This window comes from Culex pipiens, unplaced genomic scaffold (genome assembly GCF_016801865.2).
Source record: "Culex pipiens pallens isolate TS unplaced genomic scaffold, TS_CPP_V2 Cpp_Un0002, whole genome shotgun sequence".
Classification (NCBI taxonomy): domain Eukaryota; kingdom Metazoa; phylum Arthropoda; class Insecta; order Diptera; family Culicidae; genus Culex; species Culex pipiens.
In genome coordinates this window covers 656,664-677,425 of record NW_026292819.1, presented here as the reverse complement: position 1 = coordinate 677,425, position 20,762 = coordinate 656,664, and the positions used below count along the sequence as shown (strand labels likewise).

Here is a 20,762-nt window from a genome sequence, read left to right as displayed (position 1 = left end):
GGGTCGGATGATGGATCCGGACATAGTTTACATACATTTAGGTGAGATCCGGCTTCAAAAAAGTACATAAATATCACTTAAGTGGTCATAACTCGAGACAGGGTTGCCAGATCTTCAATGTTTTGGACTCATTGGAAAGGCCTCTCAATTACCTAACCAACGATGGGTCGGATGATGGATCCGGACATAGTTTACGTACATTTAAGTGAGATCCGGCTTCAAAAAAGTACATAAATATCACTTAAGTGGTCATAACTCGAGACAGGGTTGCCAGATCTTCAATGTTTTGGACTCATTGGAAAGGCCTCTCAATTACCTAACCAACGATGGGTCGGATGATGGATCCGGACATAGTTTACATACATTAAGGTGAGATCCGGCTTCAAAAAAGTACATAAATATCACTTAAGTGGTCATAACTCGAGACAGGGTTGCCAGATTTTAAATTAAACGGACTTGTTGGAAAGGTCTCTTGATTACCTAACCAACGATGGGTCGGATGATAGTACCGGACATCGTTTACATGCATTTAAGTGAGATCCGGCTTCAAAAAAGTACATAAATATCACTTAAGTGGTCATAACTCGAGACAGGGTTGCCAGATCTTCAATGTTGAGGACTCGTTGGAAAGATTTCTTGATTACCTAACCAACGATGGGTCGGATTAAGGATCCGGACATAGTTTACATGCATTTAAGAGAGATCCGGCTTCAAAAAAGTACATAAATATCACTTAAGTGGTCATAACTCGAGACAGGGTTGCCAGATCTTCAATGTTTTGGACTCATTGGAAAGGCCTCTTAATTGCCTAACCAACGATGGATCGGATGATGGATCCGGACATAGTTTACGTACATTTAAGTGAGATCCGGCTTCAAAAAAGTACATAAATATCACTTAAGTGGTCATAACTCGAGACAGGGTTGCCAGATCTTCAATGTTGTGGACTCATTGGAAAGGCCTCTCAATTACCTAACCAACGATGGGTCGGATGATGGATCCGGACATCGTTTACGTGCATATAATTGAGATCCGGATATTTGCGAAAACACGTTTTTATACATAACTTTTGAACTACTTATCGAAACTTCAAACAATTCAATAGCGATGTATGGGACCCTAAACCAAGTCGAATGCAACTGGTTCGATCAAAATCGGTTCAGCCAGTGCTGAGAAAACTCAGTGAGAATTTTGGTCACATACATACATACACACACATACACACACACATACACACACACACAGACATTTGTTCAGTTTTCGATTCTGAGTCGATATGTTTACATGAAGGTGGGTATAGGAGCTTTTAATAAAAAGTTCATTTTCAGAGCAGGATTATAGCCTTACCTCAGTGAGGAAGGCAAAAATCTATCGATATTCAAACAAGGCTACAAACTTAATTCTTCTAGATTCAACGTTCGACCTCAAACGATCAGAGTGATCTGTGATTTTTTTTGCAAACCGTAACACGCAAATAAAACTCTAGTTGTCCATACAAAATTTTAGGAAAAATTTTTGTTTAATTCACCCATAGGTGGTTGGCTCCTTCTTCACATTTAAAGAATAATTCTATCCAAAAGAGACACAAAAGGATGAACCTTTCAGTGTTCTATCAATTTAAACTCATTATTCATACCATCAGATTGGGTTTTTAGATCTTCATAATTCAGGGCACTTATGTGCTTACAACTTTTGATAGGGTTGTCAGATCTCCAATCTTTTGAACTCGTTCGAAAGGTCTTTTGATAACCTTTCTAAACGTGTATAACATGGTGGAATTTCTTACAAAACCACCCTTTTCACAATCTTTCGGACTTTTGTTGAAATCGCTTTTTGGCTTAACTTTTGATGTACTTAACTAAACATTGAGCAATTCTCTACCAAAACCGGAAATGGAATTTATTTGTTTTTTTGTGGGGGCCTTCCCAATGACCAGATAAACTATTTTGTGTGATTGGTTCATCCATACAAGTTTCCATACAATTTTGGCTACTGTCCATACAAAAATAGTATTTAAATATTCAAACAGCTGTAACTTTTGAGTGAATTTTCTGATCAATTTGGCGTCTTCGGCAAAGTTGTAGGTATTGTTGAGGACTTTTGAGAAAAAAATAGGTATACGGATTTTTTTTTTTGATTTTTGACAAAGAACTTTGTCCTAAGGGCTCTATTCTGGTGAGGTGTCAATCCAGAAAATCGAAAAATGTCGCGCGTTACGAAAATGTTGCATGCTTGGTACTGGGGAAGAGGTCTGCGACGCAACAAGGCACTGTTGCGTCACCATTTCGAGCTAATATAAACCCCGCTCGATCAGCCCAAGGAAATCATTCTATCGCTGGACGCCGAGGAGTGAACAACAACCTGGACCTGGAAGCAGATGGCCTGGAGGCCCAGAAGCAATTGGCCGAAAAGCAGCTGGCCTGGAGCAAGGCGCAGCCCAAGTGGAGACAGGCCAGCCGGAATATTCTGGCCACAAGACCCGGAGTGGCCAGAACCCTCAGGGGTGTTCCGATGGAAGACCATACGAGACTGGACAATATGGGTTTCAAACTTCTTGGATTTTGATACTGGTGATGAAAATGGCCATTTTGACAGTATTGGCAACAACCTGGAGTGGCCGGTGCCCTCAGGGAAGTTCTCCCGGGAGGACATTTACCGAACCATACGATTTTGGGCAATATGGGTATCAAACTTCTTGATTTTCAATACTGGTAATGAAAATGGCCATTTTGACAGTATTGGCCACAACCTGGAGTGGCCGGTGCCCTCAGGGAGGTTCTCCCGGGAGGACATTTACCGAACCATACGATTTTGGGCAATATGGGTATCAAAATTCATGGTTTTCAATACTGGTAATGAAAATGGCCATTTTGACAGTATTGGCCACAACCTGGAGTGGCCGGTGCCCTCAGGGAAGTTCTCCCGGGAGGACATTTACCGAACCATACGATTTTGGGCAATATGGGTATCAAACTTCTTGATTTTCAATACTGGTAATGAAAATGGCCATTTTGACAGTATTGGCCTCAACCTGGAGTGGCCGTTGCCCTCAGGGAAGTTCTCCCGGGAGGACATTTACCGAACCATACGATTTTTGGCAATATGGGTATCAAAATTCATGGGTTTTAATACTGGAAATGATAATGGCCATTTAGACAGTATTGGCCTCAACCTGGAGTGGCCGTTGCCCTCAGGGAAGTTCTCCCGGGAGGACATTTACCGAACCATACGATTTTTGGCAATATGGGTATCAAAATTCATGGGTTTTAATACTGGAAATGATAATGGCCATTTAGACAGTGTAGGCCAGAACCTGGAGTGGCCGGTGCCCTCAGGGAGGTTCTCCCGGGAGGACATTAACAGAACCATACGATTTTGGGCAATATGGGTATCAAACTTCTTGGTTTTCAATACTGGTAATGAAAATGGCCATTTTGACAGTATTGGCCACAACCTGGAGTGGCCGGTGCCCTCAGGGAAGTTCTCCCGGGAGGACATTTACCGAACCATATGATTTTGAGCAATTGTTCAAGGCTCAACTGCGATCGTTGACGATGGAATGAAAATCGTTGGCAAAAATGTTGCCTTCACGACTCCACGGCAAAACAAAACAGCCAATCAGAAGCGGAATGATTTTTTGCGTGGGTCAAAGCACGCGCTTGCTTGTTCAATGCCAACTGCGATCGTTTGACACTTGCAAGCGAAAATTGTTGATATTCGTTCATTTTTTTTAAAATGAAAATTTTGGGGGAAGTATTTAAATAAAATTAAACGCCAAGCGTCAAAAGCTTTAAAAGTGCACAAAAAGCAGTGCATGAATCATTTGAAACAATAACTCTTTCGTGAATTTTTCGTTGGCGCTGAAAAGCGCCATTTTGTTAAATTGCAGCAGAAGTTGATTCTTGTGGCCATCTTCTCGAGCGTCCATCCAAGTAGGCCTTGTTTTTCTCCTTCGATGTCGTTTTGGCAGCAATCTCACGCACACGCTGGCGTGTTTCTTCTTCTCGGAGCTCGCTCTTGATTTCCTCCAGTCGTTGATTTTTTTCCGCTGCTGCTGCTGCTGCTACGATGTTGTCGGTTCGAACGATGATGATGGAATGAAAATCGTTGGCAAAAATGCTGCCTTCACGACTCCACGGCAAAACAAAACAGCCAATCAGAAGCGGAATGATTTTTTGCGTGGGTCAAAGCACGCGCTTGCTTGTTCAATGCCAACTGCGATCGTTTGACACTTGCAAGCGAAAATTGTTAATATTCGTTCATTTTTTTTAAAATGAAAATTTTGGGGGAAGTATTTAAATAAAATTAAACGCCAAGCGTCAAAAGCTTTAAAAGTGCACAAAAAGCAGTGCATGAATCATTTGAAACAATAACTCTTTCGTGAATTTTTCGTTGGCGCTGAAAAGCGCCATTTTGTTAAATTGCAGCAGAAGTTGATTCTTGTGGCCATCTTCTCGAGCGTCCATCCAAGTAGGCCTTGTTTTTCTCCTTCGATGTCGTTTTGGCAGCAATCTCACGCACACGCTGGCGTGTTTCTTCTTCTCGGAGCTCGCTCTTGATTTCCTCCAGTCGTTGATTTTTTTCCGCTGCTGCTGCTGCTGCTACGATGTTGTCGGTTCGAACGATGATGATGGAATGAAAATCGTTGGCAAAAATGCTGCCTTCACGACTCCACGGCAAAACAAAACAGCCAATCAGAGAGCGGAAAGATTTTTTGCGTGGGTCAAAGCACGCGCTTGCTTGTTCAAGGCCAACTGCGATCGATTGACCGTTGACACTTGCAAGCGAAAATTGTTAATATTCGTTCAATTTTTTTAAAATGAAAATTTTGGGGGAAGTATTTAAATAAAATTAAACGCCAAGCGTCAAAAGCTTTAAAAATGCACAACAAGCAGTGCATGAATCATTTGAAACAATAACTCTTTCGTGAATTTTTCGTTGGCGCTGAAAAGCGCCATTTTGTTAAATTGCAGCAGAAGTTGATTCTTGTGGCCATCTTCTCGAGCGTCCATCCAAGTAGGCCTTGTTTTTCTCCTTCGACGTCGTTTTGGCAGCAATTTCACGCACACGCTGGCGTGTTTCTTCTTCTCGGAGCTCGCTCTTGATTTCCTCCAGTCGTTGATTTTTTTCCGCTGCTGCTGCTGCTGCTACGATGTTGTCGGTTCGAACGATGACGATGGAATGAAAATCGTTGGCAAAAATGCTGCCTTCACGACTCCACGGCAAAACAAAACAGCCAATCAGAGAGCGGAAAGATTTTTTGCGTGGGTCAAAGCACGCGCTTGCTTGTTCAAGGCCAACTGCGATCGATTGACCGTTGACACTTGCAAGCGAAAATTGTTAATATTCGTTCAATTTTTTTAAAATGAAAATTTTGGGGGAAGTATTTAAATAAAATTAAACGCCAAGCGTCAAAAGCTTTAAAAATGCACAACAAGCAGTGCATGAATCATTTGAAACAATAACTCTTTCGTGAATTTTTCGTTGGCGCTGAAAAGCGCCATTTTGTTAAATTGCAGCAGAAGTTGATTCTTGTGGCCATCTTCTCGAGCGTCCATCCAAGTAGGCCTTGTTTTTCTCCTTCGACGTCGTTTTGGCAGCAATCTCACGCACACGCTGGCGTGTTTCTTCTTCTCGGAGCTCGCTCTTGATTTCCTCCAGTCGTTGTTTTTTTTCCGCTGCTGCTTCTGCTGCTACTGCTACGATGTTGTCGGTTCGAACGATTACGATGGAATGAAAATTGTTGGCAAAAATGCTGCCTTTACGACTTCTTATCCCCACCAGTGCATCAAAAAGCGAATGACGTAGGAATGGGATAACCGGCGGAAAGGGGCGGGGCATCCGTCACCATTCTAAGCCAATATAACCCCGCTCGGTCAACCCTGGGAAATCATTCTATCGTTGGACGCCGAGGAGTAAACAACAACCTGGACCTGGAAGCAGATGGCCTGGAGGCCCAGAATCAGTTGGCCGAAAAGCAGCTAGCCCGGAGCTAGGAGCAGACCAAGCGGAGGCAGGCCAGCCAGAATAATTGAGAGCCACCGGAATATTCTTGCCACAAGACCCGGAGTGGCCAGATTCCTTAGGGGTGTTCCGATGGAAGGCCATACGAGACTGGACAACATGGGTATCAAACTTCTTGGATTTTGATACTGGTGATGAAAATGGCCAATTTGACAGTATTGGCTACAACCTGGAGTGGCCGGTGCCCTCAGGCGGGTTCTCCCGGGAGGACATTTACCGAACCATACGGTTTTGGGCAATATTGGTATCAAATTTCATGGTTTTTGATATTGGTAATGAAAATGGCAATTTAGAAAAAGTTAACCAAAAGCTGCAGTGGCCGGTGCCCTAAAGGAAAGTTTTCCCGGGAAGACATCTATTGAACCAACGAGTTTTGGCAATATGAGTATCACAACTCATGGTTTACAATACTGGCCATTTCGAAAAAGGTGGCAACAATCTGGAGAGACCGCTAATGTTTTGATTTTATCTGACGCATAATTCAACAAAATTGCTTAATTTTAAAAGCTTTTCTGCTAAGTTCTTTGTCATACTGGTCATGTGTAACATAACCACCTGCACCTTTTTAATCAACTCTTTTTCACTAAAACTCAATTTCCCAAAATACGTATTTTTTTTTATTTTCGAGATTTTTTTATATGTTTTAGGGGACAAAAATCTACAACTTTTTAGAGAAACATGGTCAAAAAATCTGCCACCGAGTTATGAATTTTTAAAAATAGTGACCATGAGTGACCGTTTCTAAATTTTTTTTTGAAAGGTTCAGAAAATTTGCTATAAAATTTAGAGAGCCTATATGGAGAGGCGAAATGTCACTCTCAGGGTTCCAATCGAGCAACAAGATCATGCAAAAACAAGGTTCGAATCAATTTAAAATAATTTAGGCAAAAAACGAGACTTATAACAATTACAAGTATTGTTAAACTGTTGTTGATAATAATCTGCTAGAAGAAAAGTGCCAACACCAAAGAAAAACTACAAGTTTTGTAACCTTAAATTTAAATAACTTTGAGTGTTTGAAATTTCTGCTAGAACATTTAATTTCCCTATGTAGGTCCCTAATAAAATTGTCTAAGAGACATTGAAGATTGGACCTCGGGTTGCTGAGATAGAGCCGCTTTAAGAAAAAGAAACACGAAAATTGAAGTTGTCTTAATCTCACCAAAACAACCCACCATTTTCTAATGACCATATCTCAGCAAATAATGGTCCGATTTTCAATTTCGTGAAATTTTCTGATCTTTTCGAAAAAAAATATTTTGAATTGTTTTAAATCTAGACTGGCTTTTTAAATGGACGTAATATTCAATGTTGTGCCCTTTTAAATGTTAGTCTTGATTTAAAAATTTTCAAAATATTTTTTTCGAAAAGATCGGATTTTTTTTTGGATTTTTTTTGAAAATTTTATGAATGTTTCATGTATTAACATTGATAATCGGACCATTAGTTGCTGAGATATCGTCATTAGAAAATTGTGGGTTATTTTGGTGAGATTAAGAAAACTTCAATTTTCGTGTTTCTTTTTCTTAAAGCGGCTCTATCTCAGCAACCCGAGGTCCAATCTTCAATGTCTCTTAGACAATTTTAAAGCAAATTTTCTGCAAACTTTTTGAAAAAAAAAACTTTTGGAAATGGTCACTTATGGTCACTATTTTTAAAAATTGAAAAACTTCAAATATTTCGCTAAAATCAAACTTTCGGTGGCTATATCTTGAAAACGGAGCCCTTTATTAAAAAATCTGTAAAGTACTTTTCGATTGCAAATTGAATTTTGCATTAAAGAATAATGTCAAACTTGCATGAAACTTCGATTTTTTTCCAAAAAGCACTGTTTTTTCAAAAATTCATAACTCGGCTGCAGATTTTTTGACCATGCTTCTCTATGGCTCAAAAGTAGCGAATTTTTGTCCCCTAAAACATATCAATTTTTTTTCCGTGTACCTTTTTTTTCTCAAAAGTCCTCAACAATACCTACAACTTTGCCCAAGACACCAAATTGATCAGAAAATTCACTCAAAAGTTACAGCTGTTTGAATATTTACATACCATTTTTGTATGGACAGCAGCCAAAATTGTATGGAGACTTGTATGGGTTAACCAATGACGCAAAATAGCTTATTTGGTCATAGGGAAGGCCCCCACAAAGTTTAAGTCGAATAAAAAAATACAAAAAATAAAAATGGTCGAAATCGGCCGATTTCGTAGAGAGTTGCTCATTATATTTTTATTTTATGGAACCCTAAGACGGGTAGAATGAGATCAAAACAAAAAAATGAAGTAGCCAGTGCCGAGATAACCCAGAGCAATTTGTTTATTCAACATTCGATTTGTATACGTGAAGGTGGGCCTATGAGGTCAAATTAGGAATTTCATTTTTCGAGTGATTTAATAGCCTTTCCTCAGCGAGGTGAGGAAGGCAAAAAGCGATCTCCACCCAAAGTTAAAGACCGAGCGGATAGTCCTCCTGAAATGAAACAAGAGGAATCGTATGCTAATGTCGGTTCTGGGTGTATCCTTTTCTGGAAAAAAATATCACGTGCAATTACTCTTTCATGGTTATACTAATCCCTTATTTGAGATTTTCAGAAAATGGATGGTCGGTTTGATGCATTTGCTCTGGGTGAAAAATTTAACTATTCTCTTGAATCAAATTGGTCAAATTTCCAGCTCAACTGCACATTTTTTAAAGTCACAACACATAAAAAAAGCACTCGTCATTTGTCCAAGGTCCAGCCTGCGTTCTTTCCCCAACATTGAACTCGACCAACGGACGACGTGTTTAGTTCGCTCGTTCACGTTCAAGAGCGTTACTAAAAGGCCTCTAATTTGTCGTCACTCGCTCATTTCGTTTTGGAAAATAAAGCCATCCACCACAAAAAAAAAAAAAAAATGTGACCAAACGGCAAAATGGTCCATCGCCCAACAATTGCAATTGCCGTTCGTTCGACTCAATTGGCAATTTTGGCTAATGTGGCGCGCGGCTTTTTCTCTACCCCCCCGACTCGGTCCAGCGACTTTGAGCGGTCCATTACAATTGCATTACAAGAGCGCTTTTCAGCAGTGCCATCGTTGCGAGTGGTGCTTTTTCGCACTAATAACTGTCATCGCTGGTCAAAGCCTCTTTTTTTGTTGTTGCGTTTTCAGGGGGCATGAAACGGGGGTTTTTGGGTAGGTTTTACCCAAAATAGAACTCAATGGCGATTAAATTGGACAGGAAGTAGACATTTTATTGAATATTTTATGGCTCGATTGTTGTGCAGACATTTCGGGTAATCTGTAGAGATGTTTCAAAATGACATACTTGTCATGTAACAAGTGCACTCTAATTTCAAAACAACCATAAACACTGTCTATCATTTTCGTACTACCACATCCAGGTGCGGCAGACAACTAATTACACCAAAAAGTTGTCACCTTATCTGGATTACAATGCAAGTGGATTATGTGTGCCTTATCATCACCAAGAGAGTGATGGTGGAATTTGGGATTGCTCAATGGCTGGGGTTGTCTCTTGTCACCATCCTGTCATCTTGTCTAGACACACACAACCGACTGTCAACAAGTGCTTTTAGCGCTAACACCCGTCAATTTAGATCAACATCACCCAACTGGTGGGGCACTTTAAACTTGGTTTAATCGGTTTGCTGTCGGCGCGAGAAGTAATTAAATTGAGTCGTTAAGTTGTTCTGATTGAGTGTAAACTTCAGGTATGTGAAAGTGCTAACTGCTTATGTCAAGTTTGATCAACTTCAAATGTAGTTGAACAATGTTACACATGTGCAAATATTGCTTCAAATAGCCTAATTTCAACTTACAAAAACGCACCATAAAGCACCTCACGCTGGGCGAATCTTCAAAAGACGCAAACATAACCTAATTTTCTCTCGCACAATTTGATATTCTCCGAAACTCGATCTAGTGCAACTTGAACGCGACTTGATACACATGTTTTCACTCCAGCTGCTGCGTCAATCTTCTCAACCATATCCATGGTCGTGTGCGAGCTGTGTCGGGCCAAGTCAGCATCTTTTGTTTTGGGGTCCGTTGTTATTGTTTTTCTTCCAAATAATATACAATCACATGTGTGTTTGTGCGTTTGGGGTCTTGAGAAAACAGTGAAAGTTTACCAACAGCAGCGTTGGTCTGGGTCTGCGAAGCTTGATCAGCGTTACTCCAGCGCACGCGGGTCTCTGCGGTGGTGCGTGTTTGTGTGGTGTGCTGTGTTTTGAGATCACATTTCCATGGTGGCAGTTAACGTCATGATTCGAATTCCCGGACGCTTCGAAACCCGGACACTTCAACTTGTTTTATCAATTATCTGGATATAAGTTCGCATTATGAATGTCAAAACTGTGTTATTTGATGAATTCAAACATCAACTTTCATTTAAAGTTTGTTTGAACGCTGTAGTTAATGCCAAAACAATTAAATAAAATAAAATTATTAGTTTACCAAAAATGCGAAACATTTCAACGGAAATATTTCATAGGCGTCCGAAGCACCGGGAAAGCAAAGCAGAAATTTATGTTTTTGATTTTCTTAAATTCTAGCCATTTTTTATATAGACTATCGATTGTTTTGATGTCAACAGCTTATTTGAGACTTAAAGAATGCCATTGACTAACATTTCAGTCCAAATTTGTGCGATTCATAAGCAAAATCGAGTGTCCGGAATTCGAAGCAAAAGTGTCCGGATTTCGAATCAGCTTTTAACAGTGTCCGAGATTTGAAGCACAGCAAGTCATTTTAATTTTCAAATTCTGATGAAAAATTGTTAGAAAAGACATATTTTGCATGCATTCTCTTAAAACTGACTGTTTATACTAAATCCTGATGATATTTCTACATTTCAAACTTATTACATGTTTTTTTGCCAGCTATCACAAAAATAATATGGTACTAAGTGTCCGGATTTCGAATCATGACGTTATGGGTTTGTATGCAAATTTGAAGTCAAGCTCAAGTCAAATTAACCACATTCCCGTTGATTTTTGTTGTTTTAATCGTTTTATTTTGATGAAACTCAAGGGGAATATTTCGAGACGAGATTTGCTTGATCACGCCTTCCGTCGGACGGGGAAGTAAATGTCCCCCGATCTAACCTGGAGGTTAGGTCGTCTCTCTGGGTTCTGCCTAGGTGGAGTCGCTGGTAGGCAGTTAAACTCACAATCCAAAGGTCGTCAGTTCGAATCTCGGGGTGGATGGAAGCCTAGGTGTAAAAAGAGGTTTGCAATTGAGCAATTCTCTCAGATTTTGGTCATTCGATTTTTTTTTGTATTTTTTAATTCGGCTGAAACTTTTTTGGTGCCTTCGGTATGCCCAAAGAAGCCATTTTGCATCATTAGTTTGTCCATATAAATTTCCATACAAATTTGGCAGCTGTCCATACAAAATTGATGTATAAAAATTTTAAAATCTGTACCTTTTGAAATAATTTTTTGATCGATTTGGTGTCTTCGGCAAAAATCTAGCAAAACAATGCCAAAGGGCCGTTGTGGGTTTGTACACAAAGAGTGTATCCCTTTCATGCCAGATGTAAACATCCTCTAGCGTGAGCAGGACACACTCTTTATTTACAAACCCACAACGGCCCTTTGGCATTGTTTTGCTTGAAATGTAGGTATGGATAAGGAGTACACTGAAAAAAATGATGCACAATAAAAAAAGTGTGATTTTTAATTTAACTTTTTGTCGTTAAAACTTGATTTGCAGAAAATTCTATTTTTATTTTTTTAATTCTTTGATATGTTTTAGGGGACATAAAATGCCAACTTTTCAGAAATTTCCAGGTTGTGCAAAACATCTTTGATCGAGTTATGAATTTTTGAATCAATACTTGTTTTTTTCAGAAAATCGAAATATTGGTCGCAAATATGTTTCAACTTAATTTTTCGATGTAAATCAAATTTGCAATCAAATAATACTTTAGTGAAATTTTCATAAAGTTCTCCGTTTTCAAGTTATAGCCATTTTTAGGTAACATTTTTTAATATGGTCGCAGTTTTTCTTTTTTTTTCAATAAGTTCACATGTTTGCCCACTTTTGAAAAAAATATTTTTGAAAAGCTGAGAATTTATTTTGCTTTTTTGAATTTTGTTGATACGACCTTTAGTTGCTGAGATATTGCCATGCAAAGGTTTCAAAAGCAGGAAAATTGATGTCGAGACTAACATTTCAAAAGGGCCAAACATTCAATATTACGCTCTTTTGAAATGTTAGTCTTGCTTTAAAAAAAATAAAAATATTGTTTTCGAAAAGATCGAAAACATTTACATATTTTAACATTGTAAATCGGACCATTAGTTGCTGAGATATCGTCGTTAGAAAATGGTGGGTTGTTTGGGTGAGACTTAGAAAACATCAATTTTCCTATTTTTAAACACATGCGCATGGCATTATCTCAGCAACTAAAGGTCGTATCAACATGGTTTTAAAAAGCAAAATATAGAGAATTTTCTTAGCTTTTCAAACATATTTTTTCAAATGTGGGCAAACTTACTTACTTTACTTTATCAGCAACAGGTCTATCGACCCAACGCTGAACTAATCGAAGATTTCCAGGATGCTCGATCTTGGGCCGCTCGTCTCCAGTCGCCCACAATGTTGGCCGCTCTTGCATCTTCGTCGACTGCACACAGCCAACGCGTACGAGGCCTTCCACGAAGCCGACGACCCCGTCCAGGTTCGCTGCTGAATATCGTTTTAGCCGCCCGCTCGTCCGACATTCTGGCTACATGTCCAGCCCACTTCAGCCTGTCGTGCTTGATGACTTTTACGATATCAGCATGTTTGTAGTCTTGGTACAGCTCGAAGTTCATGCGCCTGCGCCACCGGTCTCCTACTTGCTTGCCGCCGAAGATAGAACGCAGGATTCTCCGCTCGAAGACCCCAAGTGCTCTCTGGTCAGCCTCCTTTAGCGTCCACGACTCGTGACCGTAAAGAGCTACAGGGAGTATCAAGGTCCTGTACAGCGTGATTTTCGTAGGCGTCCTTAGGCTGCGGGACCTTAGCTGGCTACGAAGACCGTTAAAGGCCCTGTTTGCAGCACTAATCCGCCGTTTCACTTCGCAGCTCACATCGTTGTCGCACGTCACGAGTGTACCAAGATATACAAATTCATCCACCACCTCATATCTTTCTCCATCTATTTCCACCTCCGAAACACCATCACCTGCACTGCCACGCGCTCTGCCAGCGACCAGATACTTGGTCTTGGCAGTGTTGATGGTCAGTCCGATCTTCGCAGCTTCCCGCTTGAAAGGGACGAACGCCTCCTCCACTGAACGACGGTCGATACCAATGATGTCGATGTCGTCAGCGTATCCAAGCAGCATGTGCGATTTAGTGATGAGTGTTCCGTTTCTTTGCACGCCTGCCCTTCGCGCAGCACCCTCCAACGCTATGATGAACAGTAAGTTCGAGAGAGCATCGCCCTGCTTCAATCCATCCAACGTAACGAAAGCTTCAGATGTCTCGTTGGCTATTCGCACGCTTGATTTTGCTCCGTCGAGCGTTGCACGAATCAGTCTTATAAGCTTCGCCGGAAAGCCGTGTTCTACCATAATCTTCCAAAGTTCGTTTCTTTTGACCGAATCGTACGCCGCTTTGAAGTCGATGAACAAATGGTGTGTTTGCAGGTTGTACTCCCGGAACTTGTCGAGGATTTGTCGCAGAGTGAACATCTGATCCGTCGTTGACCGACCCGCTCGAAAACCGCACTGGTATTCGCCGACAAAGGTCTCGGTCATCGGTCTCAGCTTGCTCCACAGGATGCGGGAGAGTACTTTGTACGCTGCGTTGAGGATTGTGATGCCTCGATAGTTGGCACAATCGAGTCTTTGCCCTTTCTTGTAGATTGGGGTGACGAGCCCGTCTAACCAGTCGGTCGGAAGCTGTTTTTCGCACCAAATGCGTAGGATGATTTGGTGCAGAATCTCGGTCATCCGCGTACTCCCGTGCTTGAAAAGTTCGGCCGGAAGTCCGTCCTTTCCCGCGGATTTCCCGTTCTTGAGCTCTTTAACAGCCTTAGCTACTTCCTCCAACGTAGGCGGGTCCACAGCTTTTCCATCTTCCTCAACGTGTATCCTGTCCTCGACGATTCCCTCTCGTGCCTCACCGTTCAACAGCTGTTGGAAGTGCTCCTTCCACCTAGCCGCCACCGCAGTCTTGTCTGTCAACAGGTTGCCTTCCGTGTCGTTGCACATCACAGGGGAAGGCGTGGTTTTCCTTCTTACACCGTTGACAGTCGCGTAAAACCTCCGCTTATCGTTCGCGTTGTACTGTGCTTCCGCTTCGGCAAGTACCGTTTCGTCGTACTCCCGTTCTTTTCGGCGGTGGATTCGTTTCTCTGCTCTTCGCAACTCACTGTATCGCTCACAGTTTCGGCGCGTACCCTTAACGAGCATACGCTTCCTGGCCTCGTTCTTCTCGTCCGTCACTCGCTGGCACTCCGCATCGAACCACCCTTTGGGTTTGCGTCCTCTGGTCGTGCCGATCACTTCAGTAGCCGTTGTGTTGACGATGCTCTGGAGGGCTCCCCATTGCTCGTCCAGGTTACCCGTAGGCGCGTCCTCGTTGATCCGCTCGTCGAGCTTCCGACTGTACTCTGCAGCAACGTCGCTGCTCGCGAGGCGCTGGACGTTCAACCGCGCTATCCTCGCAGTCCGCGGGGTCAGCACGTTCGACAGCCTAGCTCGGATTTTACACGCTACCAGGAAGTGATCAGAGTCGATGTTCGGTCCTCTGTACGATCGGACGTCCATCACGTCCGAGAAGTGTCGACCATCCACCAAAACGTGATCGATTTGTGTGCACGATTCGCCATTCGGGTGTCGCCAGGTGTGCTTCCGAATGTTCATGCGCGCAAAGAAGGTGCTACAGATAGCCATTCCTCTGGCTGCGGCGAAATTGACCAAACGTAGGCCGTTGTCATTCGTGCGAGGATGAAGGCTCTCCTTGCCGATGACAGGATGGAAGAAGGCTTCCCTTCCGACCTGCGCGTTTGCGTCTCCGATGACTATCTTCACGTCGTGTCTTGGGCACTCTCCATAGGTCTTGTCAAGACGCTCGTAGAAAGCGTCTTTCTCGTCATCGGGCTTGTCGTTCGTCGGAGCGTAGATGTTGATCAGGCTGTAGTTGAAGAATTTGCCCTTAATTCTCAACACGCAGATCCGGTCATTCACCACCTTCCACTTGATGACTCGGTTCTTCTGATCCCCAATCACTACGAAACCGACTCCGTGCATCGCCTTTTCGCCGCCACTGTAGTAGATGTGGTACTTGAAAGAGGTGTTGGCGATGGGGTCCACCGCCGTGAATTCTCGCTCTCCATGACCGGGCCATCGAACTTCCTGGATGGCGGCCACATGCACGTTCAGCTTGTGCAGCTCCCGGGCAAGAAGGCCAGCACGTGCAGGATCTTGGAGAGTTCGAACGTTCCAAGTACCGAGTTTCCAATCGTTGTCCTTTTTACATCGCCTGGTCTGATGCCGATTAATCCGTCCTGAATTTCTTCTTTCGTTTTTCTGAGTTGGTGATTTGCTTCGGTATGCCGCCTAACCAGGGCTGCGAATACCTAGTCTCGGGGTGGGGCTGCCACCTTGCAGCTTCCGGGACCCAGCTGCGGTTTTCTCTCGACACCGTAACGGGGGCTTTTGTCTCGAAGCCTAACGGTACTGCTACACCCTCCGAAGAGGGTGAAGCCCCCCTTACCCTGTCAGCATACTACCAAAGTTTCCACCGGGGGTTGGTTACCCGATCTCTGCAATGGTTACTAGTATCCCGGCCAGCACCGCGGGGAGGCCAGGGTATCGGAGTTACAGGACAAGAGGCTAAAGGACCACTTGGTGGGTCTATTTTATACCTACGGTACATAATGTACCTATGGTACGCGTTGTCCAGTCGTTCGCTGTGGGCAAACATTAGTACTAATTAAAAAAAATAAAATAGAAAGCTGCGACTATTTTCAAAAAAGTTACCTAAAATGGCTATAATTTGAAAATGGTGCACTTTTTGAAAATTTCACTAAAGTATTATTTGATTGCAAATTTAATTTTACATCGAAAAATGAAGTTGAAACATTTTTGCGACCAATATTTCGATTTTTTGAAAAAATCAGTATTGATTCGAAAATTCATAACTCGGTCAAAGATTTTTTGCACAACCTGGAAATTTCTGAATAGTTGGCATTTTATGTCCCCTAAAACATATAAAAATAGCGTTTTTTTGCAAATCAAGTTTTAGTAACTAAAAATTAAATAAAAATTAAATAAAAATTAAATTTAAAAAAATTTAAAATAAAAATTTAAAATTTAAATTTTAAAGTTAATTTTTTTTAAGTGTATCATTTTTTTCAGTGTAGTCCTTATCCATACCTACAACTTTGCCGAAGACACCATATCGATCAAAAAATTCCTTCAAAAGATACAGATTTTTGAATTTTCTTATATCATCATTGTATGGACAGCTGCCAAATTTGTATGGAAATTTATATGGACAAACTAATGATGCTTTTTATTCCGGTTCTGAAAAAAAAGTTGAAATTTGTGGCAAACCCATCAGTAAAGAGTGAGGAAGGCACCATCCACATAGGTGGGTTTAGTAAGTTGTTCTGATAAATTGACCTTGTTTAAGGTTGGTGATAAATTCCCAAATTTTGACAAATTTATTAAAACGAAAAAATCCGTGCAATTGATCTGCAACCTTAGCACCAAATCAAACAGCGAACAAATAAAGGTGAGGGATGCCCGCGCGGTCGTAAATCAATCCACGGAAATATGAATTTACTGTCGACTGTTTGTCAAGGGCAAGGTTGGCACGTGTCTGAAGTGGCTGGGTATGCTGGGCAGCAGAGTGGTGGTGTTGTATCTGTCAGTATGGCACCACGAGAATTACGTTTACTCGTCATGGAAATGAAGTTTCAATGCAAATATGGCTTCGCTGTTGATTTTTTGAATCTCTTTTTTTTGCCGTGAATCTGACGATAAATCTGGTCCGCGATGTTGTTTGTTTCCACCGGATTGGACAGATGGGACTCTATCGCCGGTGACCGGAGAGTGATTGACGCGTGTGAGGGTTCTGGTCAAGATGAGCTATGTCATGTCAGTCGGGTTCTAGACAACCGCCGCTATTGTTTTTACTTTTTGTGAAGTGGCAGGTGTGGGGTGGTAGTCCAAGAGCTTGACAAGTTTTGTAATATATGCGAAATGGGATGTTTTTGTTGTTCTACGTTGAGTACTTGCTTTATTAGGTAGTCCTTTGTTTGGTTGACATTTTATGAACCTTTTTAACAAGTGTTTGTTCAACAAAACTCCGTAGAAGGTACGCAAACTAGATTTAACTAACTTTTATGGTAAACCGTCATGAAGATAGGAGGAGTAGGAGTTAGACACTTCAAGTTAATTTATTTTAAAATTGACCAAGTACTGGATGAATATACTAAATTAAATAACCATATGATAATCAAGTTGAAAACTCACTGAGGCATTTCGACAACATGCAACGAGTATGATCAAATAATTGAATTTATATAAAAATCGACTAACTGATGACCCAATTGAGTCCTGGGAAAAACGCAAAACACACTGACGTTAATAGAATTGTACCGTTCGTTGGAAATGTTGATTTTTCCCATTTTCCCAAATCTGACATGTCAAACATTGCGTTCCGCCTGCATCGCCCACCAGGGAGGTCTCCCTCTCTCTCTCTGTTTGAACAAGCCAATAAAAATTCACACAAAATTCCACCACCAACTGTCAATCTGACGGCCAATCCGTCTGCCGTTCCACTGAATTCAATTGTTACGCCAGGGATGTTGCAAACTTCTTTTTTCCGTTGGTTCGTTTGCCCTCCAGACCCGTCCCCGGAATATCCACAATTCGACGGTCGGGGTTCGTCCTTCTAAATAAAAGATAAATCACCCCGCGACAGAGTCAATCAATTCGAAGCTGCGGCCCCGAAAGTGACAAAGTGTCACGGGGCTGGATTCGGATATATATTTTATTTTAAAATTCAAATCTGCAGCCCGTGGCGCGCAACCTTGAGTCTGCCCAGATTGATGGGATTCACTGCGATTTTGGAGCAAGCTGGGTGACGATGCTGGGCCAAGATTAGAAAATGGCTCCGGGCATTGACAGACGATCGGGCGGAGTTCGGGACGGGTTTGTTTAGTTCTAATTTAATGCTCGATTACACCGGGTAAAGTCGATTTTTTTTGCTGGTGACCAAGTGATGGATTTGGAATTGCTGAAGTGATGGAAGCGAGTTGAATCAAAGCTGGTTTATTTTGATTTTGCTGAAATTTTATGAAATATTACAAAAAAAATGGAAAAATATATGTTACCTCAAGCAATACTCATTCATGTCAATCATACCTGAAAGGAAAAAAAAGAAAACATTAATATATTTGGAAGAATGAGTATGTTTTGTTCAAAATCTGAAAATTAATTAGTAGTATTGAAGGTTCAGAACTTTTGAAAGATTAGCCTTAATTTTAAATTTTCCAAATATTATTTTCGAAAAAAGTAGAACATTTCACGAAAGATTCATTATTTGACATTGATAATCATGAGCATTAGTTTCTGAGATATCGGCATTTCAAAATTTAATTCTGTTTGGGTGAATATTAAGGTGCAACGAGACGGCAGCGCCATATTGACACCACGACTCGAGTTTTTGGAAGCACCTTTGACGCAGACGTCACTAGCAAGCGATCTGTCGAGTTCATGGATTTTACTTAAGTTACCGAAATTGCTTTCCGCATAATTGATCGCCGCCACCAACATCATCAGCACAGCCGACAACAGTCCAAACTGCGAACAAAGCTAAACTTCGTTTACCTAGCCGCGATTAAAGCAAGTAGCTCGATTAATGCTCAGTAAGCAAAATCCTCAGTACCTCATGTATGAGGCTCTGGGGGACTTCTCGATTACAATAAAATCAGAACGTTAAGACAGTCAAACCTATCGCTTTGGCGTAATAATTTTAGAGAAAACCACCCCTTCGATCATGGAAGTTCCATAACTTTTATATTTTATTTTTTATTTGGCTCAAATTTTGTGGGGGCCCCATGAGGGATCGGCAGCCTAAGCCGCTAACCACACAGTAAAAAAAATCATGGTAAAATTTCATCTAAAAAGGAGTACATCTTTTATGTCAGAAAAAGCTTTGATTTTACCTCTAATAATGTGTAAATTTACAACTGGCAGACTCTAGGAAAAAATATCTGCAATCCAAATAAATATCAAACCGGCGATAGTTATGACTAGCTTACTAAGTCCGCGCCCCAAACCCGCACGGCCAACTCGCCGTCATCCATCATGGATCATGGCCGGAGTTACACTCTAAAAAGTAACCCTGCAAAGTTAGAAAAAACACGAAATTTTAAATTGAAAAATTTTGTTCTAAATGAAAAAATGACCCTTCTGGGTCAATGTAGATTCGAAAAGTACATTAAATTTCCCATAAAATGACATGTTCCAAAAAAATTTACAGTCGAGTTACGGAAAATGGGAGAGTTTTTAAAACTTTTTTAGTGTTTATTTTCGATGAAAAATACGTTTTTTCGGAATTCTGAGTACGCCATCAAATCGGGCGTCTAATTTTACATAAAAGTCCCTTTGACACCAAATTTCTATCTCATCACCGTTTCAGGCTGCAAATTATTGAAAAACACCTCTTTTTTCGCATGTTCAAAAATGGAAGGGGTCGTACCGCCCCTCCGTCACGAGATATCAAAAAACGCACCTCGGATTCGTGATCAGGGACAAAAGTTACCCCTTAGGACAAAGTTTCACGCAAATCGAAGAGGGGTCGGGGCAACTGCTGTGTGAGTTGGCGGAGAATTACCCTTCTATTTTCATTAAAATTTTCAAGATTTTTGAAAACATATTTTTTTGCCCCTGAATTTTTGAACAAATTTTTAACTTTGAAAAATATTTGCAACGGCCTTACCACTTCAAAAAAATCATAATTCGTCGGCAAAATTTTGGTCCATACTTCTGAATGAGTTAAAAGATGCGGGGTTTTGTCCCCTTAATCATATTAAATAAATTCAAAAATTAAAAAAAAAACTAATTTTGGGAAATTGAATTTTCGTGAAAAAAAGTTATTTAAAAAATCACTTATTCGTTTCCATGTACCCAAACAAACGTGTACCTATTTTTTTTCTGAATAGCCCTCATCAATACCTACAACTTTGCCGAAGACACCAAATAAAAAAAAAAACAAAGTTTGAGCCAAATTAAAAAAATATAAAAAATAAAAATGGTCAAAATCGACCGATTTAATTGATAAAAAGTTAGTTAAAAACGTTACTTAATCCACCGATGGTGGTTGGTGCCTTCCTCACAATTATGTACATATTTGTTTATGTAGTAAGAATGTCAAACCTACAAATTTTATCTAAATTTTACTCCTTACAACATATCTACATGGAGTATGGGGTCCAGAATCCCAAAAATCATTGAACGTAATATAAGAACAACACCTACGGGGCTGTTTCATGAAAATTGTTCACTTTCAATAGTTATATTACTTTAAGGCAGTAAAAAAATATATCTGTTCATTTTTCCCGGGAGTTTCAAATCAACAAAATCCCTGGAGCCAGATCTCCGGATAGATCCGGACAACTTTTTAATCAACATATTTGAGATCCGGCCTCTAAAATGTGTACAAGACACTGAAGTGCTCATAACTTTTGATAGTGATGGGGGATGGCTTCGAACCTGGGTCGTCTTCGA

At 41.0% G+C, this 20,762-nt stretch overlaps 2 protein-coding genes across 2 annotated transcripts in view; both read right to left on the bottom strand.

Moving 5' to 3' along the window:
• The window catches only part of LOC120417430 (extracellular serine/threonine protein CG31145-like), a 121,535-nt gene that overhangs the window by 41,435 nt on the left and 59,338 nt on the right, over positions 1-20,762 (bottom strand). The window lies entirely within an intron of this gene.
• The window catches only part of LOC120417432 (uncharacterized), a 38,711-nt gene continuing 30,497 nt past the window's right edge, over positions 12,549-20,762 (bottom strand). The window contains exon 3 of the mRNA XM_039579473.1: positions 12,549-15,442. Coding sequence (XP_039435407.1) covers positions 12,549-15,442 — 2,894 coding nt within the window. The remainder of the gene's footprint in view (positions 15,443-20,762) is intronic.